The 22,141-nt window shown below is 40.4% G+C and overlaps 1 protein-coding gene across 3 annotated transcripts in view; it reads right to left on the bottom strand.

Annotated features, from left to right (window-relative positions):
- gbf1 (golgi brefeldin A resistant guanine nucleotide exchange factor 1) overlaps positions 1 to 22,141 on the bottom strand; it is a 60,936-nt gene that overhangs the window by 10,598 nt on the left and 28,197 nt on the right. For all 3 annotated transcript variants that reach the window (XM_053679705.1, XM_017463467.3, XM_017463469.3), the window contains 21 exons: positions 17,570 to 17,701; positions 13,281 to 13,399; positions 12,661 to 12,769; positions 12,267 to 12,327; positions 10,596 to 10,650; positions 7,376 to 7,520; positions 6,348 to 6,565; positions 5,840 to 6,008; positions 5,532 to 5,743; positions 5,337 to 5,435; positions 5,037 to 5,231; positions 4,731 to 4,923; positions 4,494 to 4,634; positions 4,267 to 4,355; positions 3,644 to 3,846; positions 3,072 to 3,195; positions 2,259 to 2,384; positions 1,036 to 1,118; positions 626 to 862; positions 417 to 510; positions 154 to 330 (listed from right to left, as the gene is read on the bottom strand). In XM_053679705.1, coding sequence (XP_053535680.1) covers positions 154 to 330; positions 417 to 510; positions 626 to 862; positions 1,036 to 1,118; positions 2,259 to 2,384; positions 3,072 to 3,195; positions 3,644 to 3,846; positions 4,267 to 4,355; positions 4,494 to 4,634; positions 4,731 to 4,923; positions 5,037 to 5,231; positions 5,337 to 5,435; positions 5,532 to 5,743; positions 5,840 to 6,008; positions 6,348 to 6,565; positions 7,376 to 7,520; positions 10,596 to 10,650; positions 12,267 to 12,327; positions 12,661 to 12,769; positions 13,281 to 13,399; positions 17,570 to 17,701 — 2,981 coding nt within the window. The remainder of the gene's footprint in view (positions 1 to 153; positions 331 to 416; positions 511 to 625; positions 863 to 1,035; positions 1,119 to 2,258; positions 2,385 to 3,071; positions 3,196 to 3,643; positions 3,847 to 4,266; positions 4,356 to 4,493; positions 4,635 to 4,730; positions 4,924 to 5,036; positions 5,232 to 5,336; positions 5,436 to 5,531; positions 5,744 to 5,839; positions 6,009 to 6,347; positions 6,566 to 7,375; positions 7,521 to 10,595; positions 10,651 to 12,266; positions 12,328 to 12,660; positions 12,770 to 13,280; positions 13,400 to 17,569; positions 17,702 to 22,141) is intronic.

Genomic DNA, 22,141 nt, shown 5'->3' with positions numbered 1-22,141 from the left:
ACAAGCTAAACATTTATATTATTATTAAATATGCCTTCCTGACAACTGATACCAGAGCAACAAACTTTTTTTTAAAATCCAGAAAAAAATTGTGCTACTTGTCTTGTTGCATTTACACAGAGTTCAAAGAATCCATGAGGGTCCTTCTCTCACCTCTACCATGGATTTGGGTAAGAGCTCAGCCCTGAAGAGCTGCAGCATAGCCTCCATGATGTTCTTCCATCCCTCTCGCAAGATATCGCCATGCCGATGGGCGAGGTTAAACGTAGTCTTTGCTGCTATCTGAGCCTTGGCATTGCTACCAAAAACTGTGGGCAAGTTTTCTACAGACTGACAACACAAAACTCTTGGTCACAAATCCAACAGGAATGATCTTAAGTGAAGAGCTAAGTGTGACAGACGGGCATTTTTCTTACCTCACTGTTGAGTGTGGTAAACTTGCAAAGGGAGATGATTAAATTATCAAAAACATCACTAAATCCATAGTGTGCTGATATCATTGCACATTTCCTGAAAGGGTTTAAAAAAAAACAACAACAACAAAAAAAAAACAGAACATTAGTGTGTTGTAAACATCACTAATAGTCGCTCTACAACGTGCCATCTTCCATTCTATAACATATACCTGAAGCCTGCAATGGCTTTTTGGATAATGGTGTCCTCTAAGCTCTTGTCAAACACGTATGAAAGGGCAGCGATTGTCGGGCCCCAGGTCATTGTGAACAGGTCATGATCATAGCTGCCAGCAGGCACATAGAGGAAGATCCCCTCGGAAGTGGCCCCTCTGTGTAGCAACACACTCCACACATAGTTCTCCTTCACCAGGCCTTTCTGCTCATCAGGCATAACAATTTCTTCACTCCTGCAAAACAAAATCACACACAACCCAACAATTTAATTTGAAAACACTACTTGGCTAATTGTACACTAAGGTGTGAGGTAACAAAGACTGTTTGAAGTACAACAATTTCAGCAAGCACTAAATTTTTATTTTTATTTATTTATTTTTTTTTTAAAGTGTCTTTGCGATCTTACTTGATGGCATTGTAGATGTCTTCCAGCATGTCCTGATCAAAATCAGTACCACCATTTACACCTTTCAGATTTTTCTTGAATTGCTACATTAAAGAAAAGGAAAAAAGGAAGAAACTGGTTAAAAACCCTTAATTCTTACTATCTGCAGAAACATCTCTTTCCTATCACCTTTCAAATCTAACAGTGGCCCTTAGGGTTACTGCTTCTGCTGTCCCTTAAGTGTTAGAGCTGCGCAGACCGGTCTAAAGCCAAACTCGAGCCCAAATAAACACACACATCCGCTGCTGATTGATGGCGTTAGGCCACTGTTTTACTGCATGCCTTCTTAATGGCAGGTAAAACAAGGGAAAGCTAAGCTCCCTGGAGAGAGAGAGATGAACAGAAAGAGAAATAAACAGTGGTGTAAACAGGCAGAATGGGGGGGAAGTGCCAGCTGGGCCTGTGTTGTTCATAACGGAGCTTTGGTCCAGACATTTACTATAGCTGCCTCAGAGACGAGACAGCTGCACTCACACACGTCGGCCAAACAGCACTGCGACCTCTCAGCTTCAAGAGCTCCACTTTCACTTAGAACTCTGCTCCGATACTTATCCCTGAAGTATGCAGTGTGGGTATATCCCAGGACTAAATTCCAAGAGATTGTGATGCATTTTATATCCTTTGTAGATGGATTTTCATCATTAGAATGGTACTAAATTATTATTGACATGTGGGGCTAGAGTGAGAGGGAGAGGTGCCTGAAATGACATTGAAGGGCTTTTATAACAGCAGTTAGAGGTTCTAAGCTGTCTACATGGGTTGTCCATCAAACATGTGGGGCAGGGTAGTAAATATGAAGCAGCAATCATTAAAAGCTCACATTTTGTTGTCATCGATTCAAACAAAATTACAGCAAGTGACTGTCAAGGATGTTACTACATCAGCTGAGAAAGACGACAAGGAAAGACACGACAGTAATGTTGGGGAAGGTATAACTAGCAAAGCTGCAAGTTTTGAAAAGACTTCGAAGACATGTCACTCAACAAGTGTAGTAGAGCAGAATGACCTCTTGCAAATAACATTTACCCTGTCTAGTAACTCCACAGATGCATAACATCTATTTACTCATTAAACCTATATGGCAAAGATATGAATGCACACTTCTAGAAAAAGCTATGTTAATGGTTTAGAGACATTTGTAATACTATACTGATACAGCAGTGTGCTGGAGATGCCAGACTCACCTCCACAGTCATGGGGATATTCTGCTTGCGAACGTTGTGGTTGTGTTGATCCGTGTTCAACATAATGACCGCGTAGGCCAAAGCGAAACCAGCATCGTTTGACAAGAAGGGATTCCCATTTACTTTCTGCACATGGAGAACAGAGCAATACGATAGGGATAGAAAAGAAACCTTTAATAATTCTAGTAAGAGTAGAAACAACTTAATAGAGCACGGAATATAAATAGTTCACAAGGATGTGTCCAAGACCTACTTCCTCTCAAAAGGTCAAAGAGTCAATCTTTTCCTGTTACAATAAGCTGATGTAAAGGGGAAGGGCACAAACCTGTTGTACCTATTCTGTACGAAATGAGCTCATCTGTTTTTTTTCAGACTGAGACTATAAAAAAAAAAACACACATTACTATGAATACTTTCCAGGTCACACGGAGAGCACAACCAAGCTTATTTAAGGAGTGTGTCAAAATGTTCCCTTTCTTTGGTTTAGCTTCATCTGCTACTGCAGGGCAGATCGATTATGTCACAAGTCATGCTGCAACATTTTCCTCGTCCCTGATTACCTGCATGACTAATGTGCCTGTCCTTTATCCATACTGGTTTGCTGTTCCACAGTCGCTAATTACCTGATGATAGGGCCAGTTGGTGATCCGGATTGACTTAGCATGTGGTAATGGAAGAAGTGGTGTGTGTGTCCTAGTAATTGTGTGCTAGTGAGACAGCAGTCTACACTCTATTTGCAGTGTGTGTGTGTGTGTGTGTGTGTGAGAGACTGTGTCCCTGCCAAGGTGAATGTGTGTATGCCAGCTGACTCACATGCCAGTTGTCAGTGAAGGTCTCCAAGAGCCGATGAATGACCGGCGCTTCGCCAGGAAGTCGGAAAGCCTCTAGATACAAACGCAGTGCCTCATCTATACGCAGCCCTTGGAAAGCAAATGTGCTACAAAGAAAGAAGGATTACATTACGTATATCATATATTTTTTATATATATATATATATATATATATATATATATATATATATATATATATATATATATATATATATATATATATTTTTTTTTTTCTTCGCATTCACCTACAGAAGTGATATGGCAAATCAGTGTAAAATAAACACAATCTTGTGGAAATGTGTCTTAAGATCCAACTTAGAAAATATATCACAACAGCAGAGGGCAGCACAATCATCAGCAATATTTCTTTAAAGTGAAGTGCAGCTATAACAATGTGTTTAAAAGGCAAGTACCTTGCTTTTAATTATCTTATTGTAACTGCTAAACTTGAATATAAAGGATAGCCTGAAATAAACTGCAATATGCTAAAAACCGGTCAGATTAGGAGCATCCACTAGAACCAGAAGTCAAAGTACATCTTAAAAGAACTCTTACTTGACAAAACTGTCGAGCAACTCAGTGTTGTTCCTTTCACTGATGAATTCTCCAATCATCTTCTTGTCCAGTCGGGGGTTTTCTCTAAGCCACTGAGCCACCTCATTGGTGTCCATTGGGCTACTCAGAAGGCCCTTTTCCTGCAGAAACTGGATACCCTTCTTAGGCTTCTGATTGAACTGCTCTGTGCCTGTGATAAGAAGCTACAAATACGGAGCAAAAGCATTACGCTGCTCATACCTGTTCACCAGCAGTCTGACACTTTCATGTTTGCATACTCGTCCGAGGTTAATAAATAAATAAATAAATAAATAAATAAATAAATAAATATCACTTGACGTCACTCAGCACTTTTCCGAAATCGTTTTAAAACATTCTAAGCACTCCACTGCAACGAAACAAACGCAGCCATATTCCACCCATCTTGCGGCTGCTTCTCAAAAGGATTACGTGTAAAATATGAGCTGGTGGTTGAAAATATCCTTATACCTCGCTACTTAAGTGCTACAAATATCCTCCATATAAGCAGGTGACTTAATTGTGCAACCTATTTATACACCATTAGGCTTGTTTATGCTGTCTGTTAAGCTGAATATTCTGTGAAATCTCAAGAACTCCGTTACCTTTTTCTTCGTTTTGATGCTCATCAGTTCCTGGGAGTCTGGAAGGCAACTGGTGAAACGCTGTGGCTTTTTAGGGCTTTTCTTTTCAGCTGAAATATTTTGGAAGAGAAAAAAGAAAGAGAAATGGGAAAAACATTTTTTTTTTTATTATACCACTGCCAAACAAAAAGGTTAATATAACTATTGTGTTCATTCTCATGCAAGTGAATATTTAAATGATACAGTACCTGAATCGGTCTCCTCCTGGTCTTGTCTACCCAGTCTCATCTTTTCAGCCATGAGATGTCCACTGGTTGGAAGGCATGTTGATGACACTCCAGACTCTACTGCAGTCTGTCCATTTGAATCAAACAAAGCCTTGCCGGTCTCTGTAGGTCAAAGGGATGGGAAAAAGCAAAAGCTGAGCAATACCTGAGCAAATACTCGATGACTATTGAAAATCAGCACAGTGGTCATCATCAAACCTGTTAATGAATCTGTAGTACTGTCAACAGTGGTATCTCCGTCAGCTGATAAAGTTTCTGAATGCTCTTGCTCAGCAGCCCTGTCCATCACTTTGACCTGACAATGGGCCTCTGTGCTGTCTATTACAGTTAATAGGGCTTCAAGTGATAGGAGATGAGTTGTGTAGAGCTGACCAGAGACTGGAAAAGCATTCTGCAAAATACATGATCAAATCAGTCATCAAATCAACTGTTTTTAAAATGAACTTTTCAAGTTGCTGCTCGATGCTGATCAGTCATCAAGAAATTGAGGTTGAGATGGATCACCTTGGAGAGCAGCTTTGTGAGGTCCTCGAAAAGGTTGGAACAGTAGAAATCACAGTCATAATTAATATAGAGCTCAGTCACAAAGCTCGGGATTCTCCACAGCTGCACGATCGCCTCAAGGGCCATTTCCTTCATTTCATAGGGCATCTTTGGGTTCTCTGAGGTAATGATGTCCATTAGCTTCTTCAAATAAATCTACAAGACACAGAGCTAATTAGCTATTTCACACAATACCAAATATACGTTACATTTGAACAAATTTAAATCTAGAAATTTGTATTTGTGGCAATGTTCACATACCTCAAGCTGAAATTTGAGATGTCCACGCATGCTCTCAAACAGCAGAAAGCAGACTCGTAAGGAAGCAGCATACAAATTCATTCGGTCTTCACTTAATAACTACAAAACAGAACTCCAAGTTATTGAATTATTTTTACCCTATGTAAAAAATACATACAAAAAGCACACAAGAAAATCCACAGAGAAAATGTCTACCTGTATGAGATGTCTGCAGAGCTCATCTTTGACTAGGACCAGCAGTGACTGGTAGGGAGCGATGTGTGTGGCCTCCAGAGCCACATTGAGCAGCTGCAAACCCATGTGCTTCATCACATCGGAGTTGTGGCGGTCATGAGGGTTGGTGAGAGAAATAAGAAAGCGGAAAAGCTCTCTCAGACATGGGAGTCCATATGGGATCAGCGCTGCACCTGACGGAAATGGAACGTAGCAGGCACGTTTTAGGAAACACTGGGCTTATTTACAAAATTTTTAATCAGACTGCATAAAACAGAATACAACTGTACCCTCTCTCTGGGTAGACTGAGTGAAGCGCACTCCTCTGGGATTTACATAGTCCATGTCATGCACAGATGCAGAGTCAGACTGATCTACTAATAAATCTCGGTCCTCCAGCACCTCAGGAATGGACTCTACTGAGGCAGACTGAGTACGTTCTACCTGTCTACCCTCACTCTGTCAACAAAACATAACACAGACAATTCTCAGTAATTATCACAAAAGGAAAAAGACAACAATATACAACAATATTCATCAGGCATGATATTAAAACATAGCATGACCTGACAGGAAGTACATGTACACTTCCTGGCTATCTGACAAAAGCTAAACAGCTAACACAGCAGCATATTATTTCCATTATACCGTATATTATAGTCATGTTGTCCAAAACAGGCAGATTCAGCCCCGGCGCTGCTATATTATATTATATTATATATATATATATATATATACATACATACATACATACACACACACACACACACACACACACACACCACACTAGAGTTTTACCTGTGTGTCGAGCATGCTAGCATCAGTGGAGGCTGCTATGCTGGGAGTGGTGGCTGTGGAGCAGCTCTCCAGGTCTGTGAGGTCTTCTTTAGATGTGGTTTTAGAGCAGTTGGACAGTCCACTGTCTGTAGTAGGGCTGGAGATGGAGGAAGCTGCACTATCAGAAACAGGCAGCACTGCCATACCATCACCTTGTTGATCAATAAATGGCACTCCACCTAGAGACACACAGATGAAAAATTATCACTTTATAACCTTGTCTGTAAAGTTGCATTTCTGAATTCTCAAGGTACCTTGTGGTTTATTGTTCGTCTTCTCTAAGACACCTGATTCTATTCCATGTATATGATGCATTGCTTTACATGAGTTAAAGCAGAAAATCCCTACTAAAAAACTATTTTTTATTTTCAAATAGGACTGGCACCTGAACATTTGCGAATTACACAGGAAAAATGACAATCACCACATCACTTCACCATCTGACGGTTACCACCATCCATTTTATCCCTCACGAACAGTGCTGTCTCTTTCATACTACGGCCCACACATACTATGACACCTGAATAACAAGATTTGGGGGAGGGGGGGTTTAAAGCATAAGTAAATGTATATTGCATGTTAACTAAAGGCCAATGCACACAGGCCATGTAACTGATAGAGAAAAAATTGTTTCTGCAGTTTGTTTGGATGATCAAACAAATGATAAAAACAGGCCAAAATCACATGACCTTAATTACTAACGAAGTCTAAAAACTTCCTTAGTTTGTGCATTTTCTAATATGGGCTGTTAACTTGTCTATTAACAGTGTTTTCTCCTTCTCTGATTTTTAAGTAGTCTTTGGGACTACTGCACACCATTTTTAGGGCTCTGTGAAGAAAAAGCACAATTCCTTAAGGAAATAAATGGGCACTTGATGCCCTCGATGATGAAGACCCTTGACAATGAATATACAATGAGTCTTTCACTATTCGTTAGACAAACAAAACTCAGTGCAAGATAGCTGACAGTGTATGAGCTAAGGGTTTACCAGAGAGGTTGTTGCTGAGAGTGCTGAGCTGGGCCTGGTCTATCTGTCCGGAGGGGCTGCGCACCATGTGACGAGAGGGACGAGGAGAACGCTTTTGTTTCTTCCACTTGGATGATTCTGTCATTCCACCAGCACGCATCTTCAGCTAAAAAGCAGACAAAATTAAAGTACAGGCCCTGAAAACCAAAGAATGACAAAAGTTTCATCTGGAACTCATTCCACATGCACTTGTTAAGATGCACATTATGTCAAATAAGCTCTGTGTAGATGGGAGTCCTCTGATGATGGCATAACTTGCATATGTAAGACAGGAAGTGACAAGGTAGGAACAGATGAACATGCAAAGATAAAATCCTGACATGTAAAACCTTATCAAGGACTCATCTTTTCACTGTGAGATATATTCAGTCTAGAAAGTTACATAAATTCAAAGTTACAGTGACACACCATCTTTGAAGAGCCACACCATGAAAGAACCTGCTATATAAAGCCTGCCTATTTGTCTTTTTGATATACAATAAAAGATATCATTCACATTCAATAGCAGAAAAACTGGAAAATCATGGGTCAGGAAGGAGATAGGATGGAGGAAGATATATTAATCATTGACTGCAAACTCTTCTCCTTACCTGGACTCGTTTGTTTTTCCATAAGATATTGTAAGCCTCAGGAGAGAAGGGGCATGCCCCAGGATTAGTGATGAACACATTACACATGCAGACAATACAGAAGCATGACAGCAGAGTGCACCACACCATGCACAGGGCTGACGCTGAGACACACACACACCCCTAATCAAATATGAAGATCTCCATTTATATATATTCCATATAATACATACTGAAACACACATGCAACTCCTATGAAGGCACGTATGACTCTTCATAAATAACCTGTCAAACACCCTCACAAACACACAGAAGGGAACCTAATGCATTTGTAGAACATCCAAGAGGGGTATTACATACTGCAGACAAACACTCATCATGTGCAGGCTAAGACATACATACATAGAGATATAGAGAGAGTGAGATATATACATACACACGCGTGCGTGCGTGCACACGCACACACACACACACACACACACACACACACACACACACACACACAGTCATGTGAAAAAAAATAAGCACACCCCATGGATATTGTTGGCTTTTTGGACATATTAGGACAAGCAAACATTTGATCCTCTTTGAAACAGTGCCTATTAATAAAGTTGATATTCTTGAACAAAACCACAAGGAAAATTTGTTTTTACAATCATTTATACAACAGATGTGATATTCTTCTGTGGAAAAAGTAAGTACACCCTCAGAAGATAGTTTTGCCCCCTCTAGGAGGTCCACTTTCGGTTTAACTTTCAAACAGATGGCCTCACATTATGTACAAGCTCTCTTAGATATGACACAAAATTACCAGTGGGATCAATGAATACAAGGTGTCCAGTCCCTGAAGCAGTGAAGCAACCCCAAACCAGAACATTTCCACCACTGTGCTTCACAGTTGGTATGACGTGCTTCTCCTGAAAAGCTGTCTTTGGTCACCAACAAACATGTCTGCTGTTACAGTGGCCAAACAGCTCTATCCGTCTGTCCAAAGCACATTATTCCAAAAAGCCTGGTCTCTGCCTGTATGCTCACCGGCAAACCATAGTCTTGCTCTAATGTCCTTTTTAGACAGCAAAAGCTTTTTCCTGGCATGCCTCCCATGCAGGTCAACTTTGTGCAATCTCTTTCTGACTGTAGAAGCATGCACTTTGACACCAACAGTTGCAAGGCATCCCCAACCTTTTTTCTGAAGGTCTTATAGAACTCTTTAGATCTTGGCATGATGACACTACATACCTCAATAACAGAGGGAACACCAGACACTAGATATGACATTGGTATAAATAACAGGTTTCACCTGCACTCTCTAAGCAGGTTCTGATTACGATCTTGAACACCTGATTCTAATTTTATGGATTTGAAGCTGTGATGTAGGGATGTACTTACTTTTTCATTGTGACTTATCTGCTTTTTGTTCATTTAAAATGTGAAAATTACTACAAAATGTCAATTTTGTAATAATTTATTTGATGCCTCTATCAACTTTACCTGTCATTTGATACCTCTATCAACTTTATTAATAGGCACTGTTTCAAAGAGGACCAAATGTTTGCTTGTTCAAATGTAAAAGAATGCAACAATTTCCATGGGGTGTACTTATTTTTTCACATGACATACACACTATATATATATATATATATGGCATATTATGTACATGTTATGCGTATTCAGAAAAAAGTGTGTTGATTTTTTTCCCCGTGAAAACTGTTGTTTATGCCCACATGCTAATATGGGTACTATTGCTGTAACAGTGGTTTTCATCTTCCATCATCAATTCACAGACAGTGTGAACCAAAGAGCCACATATATCAGGGTGATGCAAGCAATCCTGTTAACTAGTTAAACCTGGTTTAAAGTGTACTTCAGACTTCATATCACATATTTAAGTATTACTGTATTATAATACTATCTAGAATATCTGACACATTATGGCATCAGCACATTACGTTAATCATTTTAGTACTCATTATTTTAAGTATTTTACTTTTGAATTACAATTTAATGTTGCTATAGCATTTGTTATTTAGAATGTACTTCAAAAAACCCATGCAGTCACTGCTTTAAGCCATGCCTCCCAGTGTATTTAAATGCACTAGCTGTGGCCGAATCATTATTCCCACTTTATATAAACAAAAAGTACCCTGTCTAAACCACTCTGATTGGGGTTTCTAGGGTGAACTGCATGAATAAGATCTTGTCTGTCCAGGATACAGCCTGGGATCTGTAGAAAAGAACCAGCACAGAAAGGTACTATGGGAAAGGAAAAGAGACACACTGCATCACAGCATTAGGAAGGAAATGTGGGTCTCTCAAAAAATATGTAATAATAATTATTATTATTATAATAATCCACAGATCCAATATTGTCAATCATATTAATATAAGTATAATATGATCAGATATTTATCAATGTCAGAACGAATTGATTTATGGAAGAGCTGAATGATGAGACATGACGATAAATGAGCTGTATCTTTGTACAAAGCTGTGTAGGGATAACAGATGTAAGGGAAGCCGGGCTAAGATTAAGGCACCAGGGAAAGCAGACAGATGAGACAAAGTCAACTGAGACACTCAATTCAATCACTCAACACATCTTTGATATTTACCTTCTTCATGTTGGTGCCCACAAAACTTTTAGCCTCCTCTTTAAACTGTGGTAATCTGCATTGAGAATAGAATGAGAGCACAGTAAATGAGTAAATAAATTTTTTTTTGTTTGTTTTTTTTTTTACTCAGGACATCTGTATTATATGAACCCACACTACGTTATGACATCACACCATAACTATGTGTCAAGTACAAAGGAAATTTTAAAGAAGTTCTAGCTGAGATTAAGAACTGGGGGAATGTGGTTCTTGTCCAGCTGGCCCAAATTAAAAGTCTTGTTCATTCTAATAGGCCCATCATGGTCTGGTTGGAAGACAATATGTCAGCGGAGCTGCCATCTTTGTTCGAGTGTCATGACTTTTTGACCTGTGCTGCCGGTTCATTAACTGAATTAGATGAGATGATGTTCTCATGGTGCGTTGTGTGGACTCTGCAGCTTTGCCTTAAATAAGCCATCACCTCTCACACAGTGGGAGAGACAAGACCTGATGTTAACTCTGCTCTGCGTTAATAGAGTGTTGTCTTGCTGGCTCAATTATTGGATGATCTGTGAGTCCAACAGATTAGCATCCCTAATGCTTTCAGCAGACTGCTTAAGCCTCCTCCTGAGCACTCAATAAGATCTGCTGTTCATTACTCCATCTCTCACACAGCCACACACGCGCATGCGTACACAAACGACATCCACTGCTTATTACTGCTCTTTTACATGCATGCACACACAAACACAAATACATACTCGTTGTTAAGGCCTTTCACCCTTATTATAAAGACATCATGGACAAGAGAGTCTAAGAAATAATACAAGAACAGCAGGAGCAAAGGTGTGTGTGTATGCATACTGAAGAGACAAAAAGGTGCTTAATTACAAAGTCTCCATATAAATAAGGTACTGATGGGCATCTCAAGGACACTGGGTTTCAGCATATGTTTATGTACTTACAAAACAGAAAAAGAGAAAAAGCTTTCAAAGAAATTATGATTTGGTTTTTTCAAAAGATGGCATTTCTGTGTGTATAAGTTGTGTGTGTGCATATACAGTTCTCATCTATATGCAGATGGTAGACCAGGTTGCTTTGTAGGCTCATTCTCTTGTCTGTGTGGGATGTGACTGGAAGCCTAATACAAGTGCTGTCTCCACGGATACGCACCTCTGATAAATGCCATCCCATAATCATGTTATTGCATTAGAGAAGCAGCACACTATGACCTGAAAAGCAGGACAAAGTGGTGCTGCATACAATTTGATGACATTCATTGCAGCGCAATAGTGCACTAAATAAAGACATCAAATCTAAATCAAAGCCTGTTTTTCCTTAAACACCACGCGCAGTTAAAACCTCCGTGGGAGGGGGTTTTGTTCATGTAATAATAATAGAAAAAAATTATAAATGCAGTCTGAATCCTGCGAGGCTTCGCAGTGTCGCAATCTCATTAGCGTTTGGCTGGGAAAAGAACCTTTTGTACGTCGGAAGTGGAAAAGCTAGGGAATCATCTGAGAGTGAAACTAGAAACCGTTAAGGACACAAAACAAGTTCCTGCTGTGTTTGGTTTCAGGTTCGGTTTGATTATGTTTACACCCAGCAGACAACAGGGTCCTTAATCCCCTCCAACCCCCTCACTCGCTGTCTTTCTCTTCCACACTCATCCATTCCCCTCTCTCTGGTTACCTGGAGAAGAGCAGCTGCACCATGTCCACCAGCGTGTGTTCGGCTGATTTCCTCAGCAGCTCTGTGGAGGGAAGACAGAGCACGGATGGAGTGAGCAGGAGGTTAGCTTAGAAAAGTGGGAGCAGCAGTAGCTCAGGACCCGAGAGTCCCGCTCTGTTTGGCCAGGATTAGTGCTAGGCTTTATTAGTGCCCTGCTCAGAGACTGGGGGCAGGGAGCTGTGAACTGCGGTCTGACATACACTGGGTCAGCACTGAAGATTTAACTGTGCCAACATAACAGCTGAAAATGTCAATATAATAACCAAGACTGCATTGGTTGTCTTATTCACTTAGAGATGTATGGCTGGTAATAATGTTTCAAGGGGACTGGAGCAGGCTCAGCTGCACGGCTCACCACTTAGTCTCATCTCAAAACAAATGCGGAAGCAGGACTGCATGATCTCACACACAGACTCGTTCGTCAGATGGGCTCCCACTGGAGTCAGCAACAAAGTCCTCAAAACCTGAAACGTCACAAGCAAAGTCAGCATTAAGTGACTAATAAGTTGACAAAAGCAAATAGCTGCAGTGTCATTTTTGTGTAGGAGCGGACGATATGACAATACTTTCACAATGCATGATATACAATGTGTGCCACATTTAAAAAAGAAAACGAAAAACTAAAGTATAATGTCAGTAATGACATCTTCGATAACTGCTGCATCCTGGTCAGGGTTGCAATGGAGAACACAGAGTGCGAAGCCAGAACACATCCCGGATGAGACGCTGTCTCTCTCACACACAAATTATTTAACACAATAAAAAGAAGAAAGAAAAAAAACTGAACAAATAAAACATTTTTTAATTCATTACTGTGATGATAGTGGATTCAGTCAGTATTATAAACCCACTGATTATATCCAGGAGATCTCAGTAAAGTGTACTGTGGCACAATGTATTATGTTGCACATTGCCCAGTGCCATTTTTGTGTACTTCCAACACTTTTGTCAGATTTGAAGTTGTCAGGCCATTACCTGGAGGATTTTCATAAGCACCACTTCATCACTAGCAGGGTCCGTCCCCACAAATCTTGCATGAGTGACCGCGTCAGCCATGTTCTCAATCCCCTCTGCTGCTCCTTCATGATTGGCATCTGTAATGGACAACGGTCAAAACATATTAAAGGAGCCAGGCATTTCTTAAAGCTTCAGATGCATATTAAGGAGTTAATATTTGTAATAACGACATACTGCATTCAGAAGGTGCACTGCCTATGGTGAAGTGTCAAACAATAAATCTTATACATTTAGCTTGGTTCATCCCATCACAGCCCTTCCATTCACAGTACTCCATGAGAAGGGTCTATCACAGCCATCTGACATCTAATCACCAGATGTGTCCTTTGTGGGCAGGTGGGTAAATTGGCTGTCTAGGCAACGGGATCCAGTGTTTTGAAACCTAAGCTGGGCCAGAAAGCAAGCTGGAGCCAGGCTGCTTTTCTTTCCCAACGCCTTTAAAGAGTATTTCATTAACTAATAAGCACACGCTGTCTGGAATGGAAACCAGGGCTCTTGCTGCAGGTAGAGTACCGAGATGAGAGAACATTTCGCTTATTACTAGCTACACAAAAGAGGACGGAGCTGAGAAAAGGTGGCCTTCATTCTGCTGCTTCACAAGTCATGCTTCAAATGGCAGACAATTTCCTGAGTTTTATTTAATTAGCCTGTAGAATGAACTCTTGTATTCCAACGTTTCCAGAAAATACTGGGATGGACATGCAAAAAAAAAAAGTAAAGAACAATCACCGATATAAAGGATTTAAATACATTCGAAAACTTACAATGAGGCTAATGAGGAGCATTAAAATTTATGAAGAAAATATGGGAACCCTCTCAATCCAGTCTTAAATCATCCAATCTTAAGACTGTTTATAGAGACCACATGGCGAAAAAAGGTTTATGAGCACTAGTGAATTTAACGCTTATATAGAAACAAAGGCCCCAATAAACACGAGACGCTCTTCCAAATGCCCAATCTCCACGGAAACCAGAGCTATGGGCTATTCAGCACAACATTAGAAGTCATCTAAAATACTAATCCTCACTTGGCACCAGCTACACAGACAGGCGGCAGGGTCCTTGTTGAAATAACAGCAGTACGGGTGGGGCTGAGGGACTGTGTGCATGTGTGTGAGAGTGGGGCTCAAACAGCTGTCGTGTAGTAAGATGGTAAGTCAAAGTACATTCAGACACTATCATTACTGAAAATGCCAAATCATGGAACAGGATTTATGATGAGCATCCTTAACTTTAAGCCAAAAATATACAGATGCTCATAAACTAGCATTAAGATAATTTCTTGTCTGGGTGAAGTGTATAACAAATCAAGCAAATATATTCTTTATTTTAAACTCAAATCACTAAATAATATAAAGCTTGTGTCTTATATAGCCCAGTCACACACATGCACCTTCATTCATAATAAGCAGCGTAAAATGCTCATCATGCATGATTTTTCATCCACTGACTAGTCACCCCAATTGAACTGGAGCAGAAAAACTTAGTGTGAGGGAATCGGGTGGAAAAGGAAAAAAAAAAAAAGGGAAAAAAAAAAGTAGCAGGAACGGGAGAGTGGGAAAAGTAGGATCTCGAAATCTGTCAGTGTGGCCATCCCCCAGAGCCAGCCAACCTCAGGCCTGAGATTTGAGGGGAATTAAACCCTCGGCAAACGAACTCGCTCATACAAACACAGACCCCCCAGTGCGCTAGAAGGGCTCGGGTCTCACTGTACACACGGAGTGAGAGACAACGAGACATGTCAGCAGGGACCGGTTGATAAAAAGCACATGCTGTAAGTCTCAGGAGACGAGCGCTGGCTAGAAAGCAATTTAAACAGCGTGGACTATGTTGCATTAAAGAATAGCACAATACATAAATAAATGAATAAATAAATAAATAAATATTAAAAAAAAAAAAAAAAAAAAAAAAAAAAAAAAAAAAGCATAAAGCTGCAACTGTCCTAAATACACAAACAAGTATAATGTGTATAAATACAGAAAAATTGCTGGTGTCGGATAGGCAGACAAAAGTGATAAATGCAACTGGAGTTCCATATATGACCAACAGATGGCAGTGCTCTTCATGCAGTGAAGAACGTTTACTGGACATGCGAAGTGTCATGAAGTCTGTAACCTCCTCGTTTCAGGCTAACTGTACTCCAGCAAAGGTGCTTTGAAGCCTGAAGAGCTGAATTAGTGAGAGCAAAATCTAGAAAGTCAGCTGTACAGATGCTGCGTTCCACAATGGCCAAATCATTCGGAGAGCCCACTGGAACTATAGAACTGTAGGGAGTGGTATGAGTTTCGTCTATGGAATGCTTATTCAGAGTAATGATAATGTCACTCTTCATAGCACATTAGGAGAGAGTGAATGAGCATAACCTGTCAGTCATCGTAAAATCACTTGCATGCCAAAAGGTCATTTAATAACAAACTCATACAACTGCATTAAGATATCGGGCTCCTCACTTGGGATTAAAGCAACTCTCGCTCTGTGTGTGTGTGTGTGTGTGTGTGTGTGTGTGTGTGTGTGTGTGTGTGTGTGTGTGTGTGTGTGTGTGTGTGTGTGCGCGTGCGTGTGTGTGTGTGCATCCGCCCACAGAAAAAGGTTTTTAAAAAATGATATCTACATGATTTCAGTACCCACAAAAATATAAACTAGAGACGGACATAAATCACACAAACACCGCACCGATACATAAACTCGTTATCTGCGGTGAAGTGTTAACAGCACGCAGGATGGTCTGAGAAAACTTTAGCTTATGACAGAGGCCATGCCAGCGCGTGTGCATATCTGATCCCTCCTATGGCAAGACAGCCCATCTTTTGGACAGCCCCAGGCTGGTTGCCATAGAAACTCATACATGTGAACCCCCTGATGAGATGCTGGATAAGAGATCAGTGCTGGATTTGGAGTGACAGCAGACCTCTGGGAGTCCATGGCTTATTTGTTAGGCATGTGCATGTGTGAATATTTCCTCTCCTGTGCCTATTGTTCACTTGATGCAATTCAGTTGCCATTTGGGTAAAAACAAATCCATGTAACAAGCTTGTGAATTCCAATGAACTACATTCATTTTTCTCAATTTAAACATCACATCATGCTCAACACTGATATGTTTATGTCATGGCTAGTACATTTTCTCCCTTGTTACTTAAAAAAACTGACTAAATGATGGGTCAAGTAACTCCTTGTTGCAACTGTAGCACTTCAGGTCATAGCAGGTCTCTCCATCTCGATTTTGTTGTGCGAACCATACAGTTGCTTGACAAGTGCTGTCATATTATTTATTCAACAACCCCCCCCCACTATTTATGGGAGATTAGAGAAAAATTATGGATGGCTAACATCTGGAGCTGTGTGTTGGTTTCGGACATTCACTGGCAGCATCACGCCATATTTCTCTACTAAGGCTATGGATAGACTGTGCTAATCACTAGCTTAGTCTGATTAGTGCGCCTCCCAGGGGTAGGGCATTTTATGCAGCAAAATCTACAAACAAAACTGTCCATAAATCTTCAGTTAAACATTTTAGAAAATCATACACACAAACGCTTTCCTAATTTCTGAAAATGTTTAGGACAAACTAGAAAAATCCAGCCATCTCATTTCAGTGTTTATTTTGAACTGTAACATTTTGGACTATGCATAGTATATGCAATTGAGGCGGCAGGGGCGTGGTCGAGGGTCAGCTGTAGATGTAGAGGAGGCGGGTCGAACTGGCAGGTAACACGTGATTCTGACCCGTGTAGGATTAGGCAATTTACTTGTGCCTGTCTGTTTGTGCTTTCAGTGCCTCCTGTAACGAGCGAGCGAAGGAGAGAGGGAGAGGGAAAGAGACAGCACAAACATTTTGCGTGTGTGTGTGTGAGGATGTGTGTGGTTGAACGAGTTGAATAATGCGAGCAAATCAGAGTACATGTTACAGTAGAAGCATGAGAAAATAAATATACTTCTGCAGTCAGAGACCTTATTTAGGTGAACAATTGCGAATTTACTTTCTTCTAATGTATTTCTGCTTCGTGTTAATATTTTTACTGGACATTGTGTTGTTTTGAATTTCTATATTTTATACATGTGTATATGCATGTATATATGCACACATACATACACACACACACACATACATATATACACATCATCCTGTAAATGTTTGTAACTTTTTTAGTTCACAGAAATCACAATGCTTCTTACAATTAAATGAAATTCCATTAAAAACCTGAAACAATAAAGTTAACATGGAAATAAGGTCAAATGAATTTTACCAATGAGGCCATAAGAGAGGAACTTGTTGACAGAAGTGAGAGCAAGGCCGGTGATTGGTCCGGTTGTGTCCTCCGAGCGAACAACTTCCAAGAAGGGTCGGAGAAACACGTTGGGCTCCACTTCAGAGAGGTCTGAAAGAGAACAAATGACACATCAATGCATGTCCAAACACTCGGCTTATTTAGGCCAATTATGTGTTAATAACCTAGGAACACTTCCTTGCTTGACCGAAGCAACCTACAGATCCTCAATAGTAAAGCAAAACATGACACATCTACACTGAGTTGCAGATAAAGTTAAAAGTCCTAAACATGTCCACAACAAGGTTTGTTTGTTTTTTTGTTTGTTGTTTTTTTAAAGAAAAAAAGAAGAAAAAAGGGCTCCACAGATAGAGAGGAACACGAGGGAAAGAGTAAAACAGAGTAAGCAATAGCAACAGTGAGTTCAAAACAGCGAGCAAGATTTCCTGGGGCAGGTTTAAATCACCAGCAGTGTGGGATATCTTATTACAATTCAATTTCTAGAAGCTTTGCTAAAGTAGTGGTATAAATTCTAGGATTTACCATTAATGAAATGTCTCAACTGAGTAACAACTGTTCAAGAAAACAAACTTTTTCTCATAATACATGGGGATTTTGGTCTAATAAAAAAAGCATGGAAATTGCACTGAGGGCAAAGTGTAGGCTTTTTTTAAAGATTCAAATAACATATATTAAAGGCTTTGAGGTAATACAAACGTCCCAACCACCTAATATGACTGTTTTGCATCATGTAAAATTTTAACTACAACCAAAAAGATACACCTACAACCACAGCATTTGTCACCGATGAGCTCTCATGAGAAACATCAGAGCCTACCGCACAGAAATCCCTAAGCTCACAGAGCCAGTAAAATCACAGCAGCAGCACAGGGCACTACACTCTGCACGTCCAGAATGTGACTCTGAGCTGCATGCGTGGATGGGAAAGCACCTCGGGCCAATCCACCCAGGAATGGGAAGCAGCCCTTCTGAAAGCAACGGCGAGATGAGGGTGAGAGGTTACAAAACACAAACCAGGTAAAACAACAAGGGAAAAATTAGGCGAGTCACGAAAGGCAGTGAAAACGCTAAGCTTGCTCTCTGCTTGCCATTTTAATTCGGCCTGGATTAAGTCTCTCCAGAACATTTACTTCATAAAAAAAGCAACTTGTGACTTCAAAGCCTGAGATGAGCGCATGTGACCACTGAGTATTAGCTGGGATATCTAATATCCCCGAGGCTTGTTTGGAAATCAAATATGAAACAATTTAAAAATTTCCACACTTTTGTTTTATCTTCGGCCAGTTCGCTCTCAGACGAGCCTCCAAAAGCAAATCTTCAGCTGCAAGCCTTTTCTATAGGACCAGAGCGTCCTTTGCGCTCTCTCTAGAGAAAACACTCGATGCTGCATTGTAGAAGAATTAACACACTGAAAATTCTTTGAAAAGGGTGTTGTATTCAAGAACAGATGACTCTATTCAAGTCCATCAGAAAAGCAGAATCATAGAACAAAAACAAAAGTAACTTGGAAAACTAGTCTAAGAAATATTTGCTAAGCTTTCAAAACACTGGGTGTAATAACTATTGTGCTAAATCATATCACAAGAGCCAGGAACTTTTAAGGGTGGGCTTAGTGTCTATTACTTTACAGTGAGAGAAGGGGGTCGGAAAAGAAGTGCACAGACATGGGAGAGAGTGCTGAAATGAATCTGTCAATAGAGTCTAATAAAGACTTCATCAGAGGCGATCACCCCGTAAGTGCCACCATGGCACTCCTAGTCTCTCAGGCTGGAGAACACAATTGTGTTGTATTGATCTGGAAGGCCATCAGCAAGCAGAGACATTCCATCAGCAGCCCATCACCCCCCCTGCCCCTCTCCTCTCTCTCTCACTCTCTCTGGTTTGTGTGGGCCAATCTCCTTAAATAAAGGATAAATATGACTCTGTACTTTGGAGCACTCTCCAGGGCCACACGGGTAAATAAATAAAGAATGGAGGTGTTGGGGCATCATGGTGAGACAATCCCACAGTAATCCCACAGCGTGACCTCTGGGTGACATCACCTAAAATAAAATGGGGATTAAAGTTGTTCTGCCCTCTATGTATATTTCATCTAAAGGCAACTTGAGTACCTGAGTGAGTGCAACTGCCTGATGTGTGCACTTGGAGAACATGCTGCCTCACATGCGCTCGGTCCTACAATCTCATAAAGGGTTCATTTCATTTCACTGTAACTAGTGGAGATACTCTACATTGGAATACAAAAATACAAAACAAATCATCTGCTAGTGCTAAACTCTAAATGTGTCCCCTATTAACGTTGCTTAGACCATAATTTAAACCAGTGCAGAGAGGCTGATAGTTTCCAACAACAGAATGCGAGCTGGATCCTTTTTAAAACACCAGCGCTGTGCAGCCATGTGTGTCTTGTACGGTGTGTTGCGGTATAACAACCCCAGAGCACAGGAGCCCCTGAACCTCATGGGAGCACCTGTGGGAAAACATTACAAATGTACATGCATTGGCAACGAAGCAGAAAGAGCTTCTTTTACAAAGAAAGTAAGGGGTTTTATTGGCTATAGCCAGTTTTACTAGAAAACAATCCTACCGGCTTCTGTCCAGACATCAAGGTAATAATCCAGACTGAAAACCTCCAAAATATACAAAACAAATAATTTTATTGAAAGCTCTACATCAGATCAGCAGAATTCTGAACTGCCAGTCGTAGATGTTTTATATGAATGTGCATGTTCCTTTCTATACCCCCCCCCCCCAATACTTAACCAATTATATTATTGGAACTTTTACTAAATTATCTCATAGCTTCGGATGTTAACCCAAACCATGCATGCCTGGAATTTTAATGTTAATAAATCTACAAATTTCAAGAAACCCTGTCATTTATCTGGACAGAACTGCTGAAGTTTGCAGACATGTAATTCTAAATATATTTAGAGTAATTCACCCACCGAGAACCCAACGTAATTCCACATAAATCACATTGCACCCGACGACAACTTTACAAACTATAGTTACCATCCAACAGACACACAGAGAAACGAGACATAGAAAGAATAAAAGGGGGTGGGTGTGTGTGTGTGTGTGTGTGTGTGTGTGTGTGTGTGTGTGTGTGTGTGTGTGTGTGTGTGTGTGAGAGAGTGTGTGTGAGAGTGTGTGTGAGAGAGAGAGAGAGAGAGAGAGAGAGAGAGAGAGAGAGACAGCTATTCAGAGTAGCACATGATTAGACTACAGCACCAGAAATACAAACAGTGTCTGATGGAGTACTAAAGCTGACAGTGCTTTGTATTTGCTTAATTTAACCACAAAAGAATGAATAACTTAATTTGTCAAACTGCTGTGTCACATATTTTAGTCAGTCATACACTGGCTGCAGTCATTTGTAGTGTAAACACCAGTTCATTTCAATCCCTCAACAAACCAGGCCATTTTTTTTTGCTTTATATTCTGTATGGAAACGAATGCTCACAACAACTTCTCAAAACAATAAAACTGTTATGAATAAAGACCTGAAAATGTTCATTTTAGTTCATATCATGAGTGAAATAACACAGAAAATTATCCAGAAGTCAAAGACTCTTTGATAGCACTAAAAATTTTCTAGATTTTGAAGTTCAAATGTGTTCATGTGCATGGTTCAGGAACTGGCTTTATATATCCACTATATGGACAAAAATATGTAGACACCTGTCCATCACATCCATATGAGGGCCATCACTAATCTGTTGCCACCAAGTTGGAAGCGCATAACTGTATAGGACTTCTTAGCATGCTGTTGCATTACTGTTTCTCTTCACTGGAAGTAAGACCTGGTTCACACCTAGCATTAACGTGTGTCCTGGGTGATCGGATCACGAGTGGATGGCCGAGATGCATAGCCCTTCATATCTGACAGTGAACAATTTCCATACATCGTTTCTGCTGGGGAAAGCCCTTCACACAAATTCTATACATCAATCTTCTTTCTTTTCAGCTGAAATGTCCCAAGAATCACAGCTCGTAGACCTTTATGGTCTGCTGATGAACCTTTTATGACAAATGAAGCTATGAAAAGCAGCTGCTTTGGTCTCTGCTGTTATAGCATCGTCTTTTTCCATTAGCCTAGTGGCAGGTAGCTCTACCAGTCAGCACTCTACCATAGAGTACCGACAATCTCACAATGCTTACATAGTTAGGGCAATGACACAGTTGATTAGGAATCCTATGAATCCCAGAGCACCTCCAAAAATGGTTTGAGTGATCTGATCACCAAGACGCATTTGAGCCCATTCACACCTGTATTTAGCACTGACCACTTATGATCCGATCACCGAGGACGCATGTTAATTCCAGGTGTAAATGGGGCCTCAGTGGCCAAATTCAAACCTATTCCAACATTACAATGCCCCTGTGCACAAATTGAGGTCCATGAAGACATGGTTTGCCAAAGTTGGAGTGGAAGATTGGGTCTTGAGTTGTCTACAGAGAGCCCCGACCTCAACCTCAAATCAACACCTTTGGTATAAATTGGAACCTGATATCAACGCCTGACCT

The sequence above is a fragment of the Ictalurus punctatus genome, chromosome 3, assembly GCF_001660625.3.
Source record: "Ictalurus punctatus breed USDA103 chromosome 3, Coco_2.0, whole genome shotgun sequence".
Taxonomy (NCBI): Eukaryota; Metazoa; Chordata; class Actinopteri; order Siluriformes; family Ictaluridae; genus Ictalurus; species Ictalurus punctatus.
This window is presented reverse-complemented; position numbering and strand designations above follow the sequence as displayed.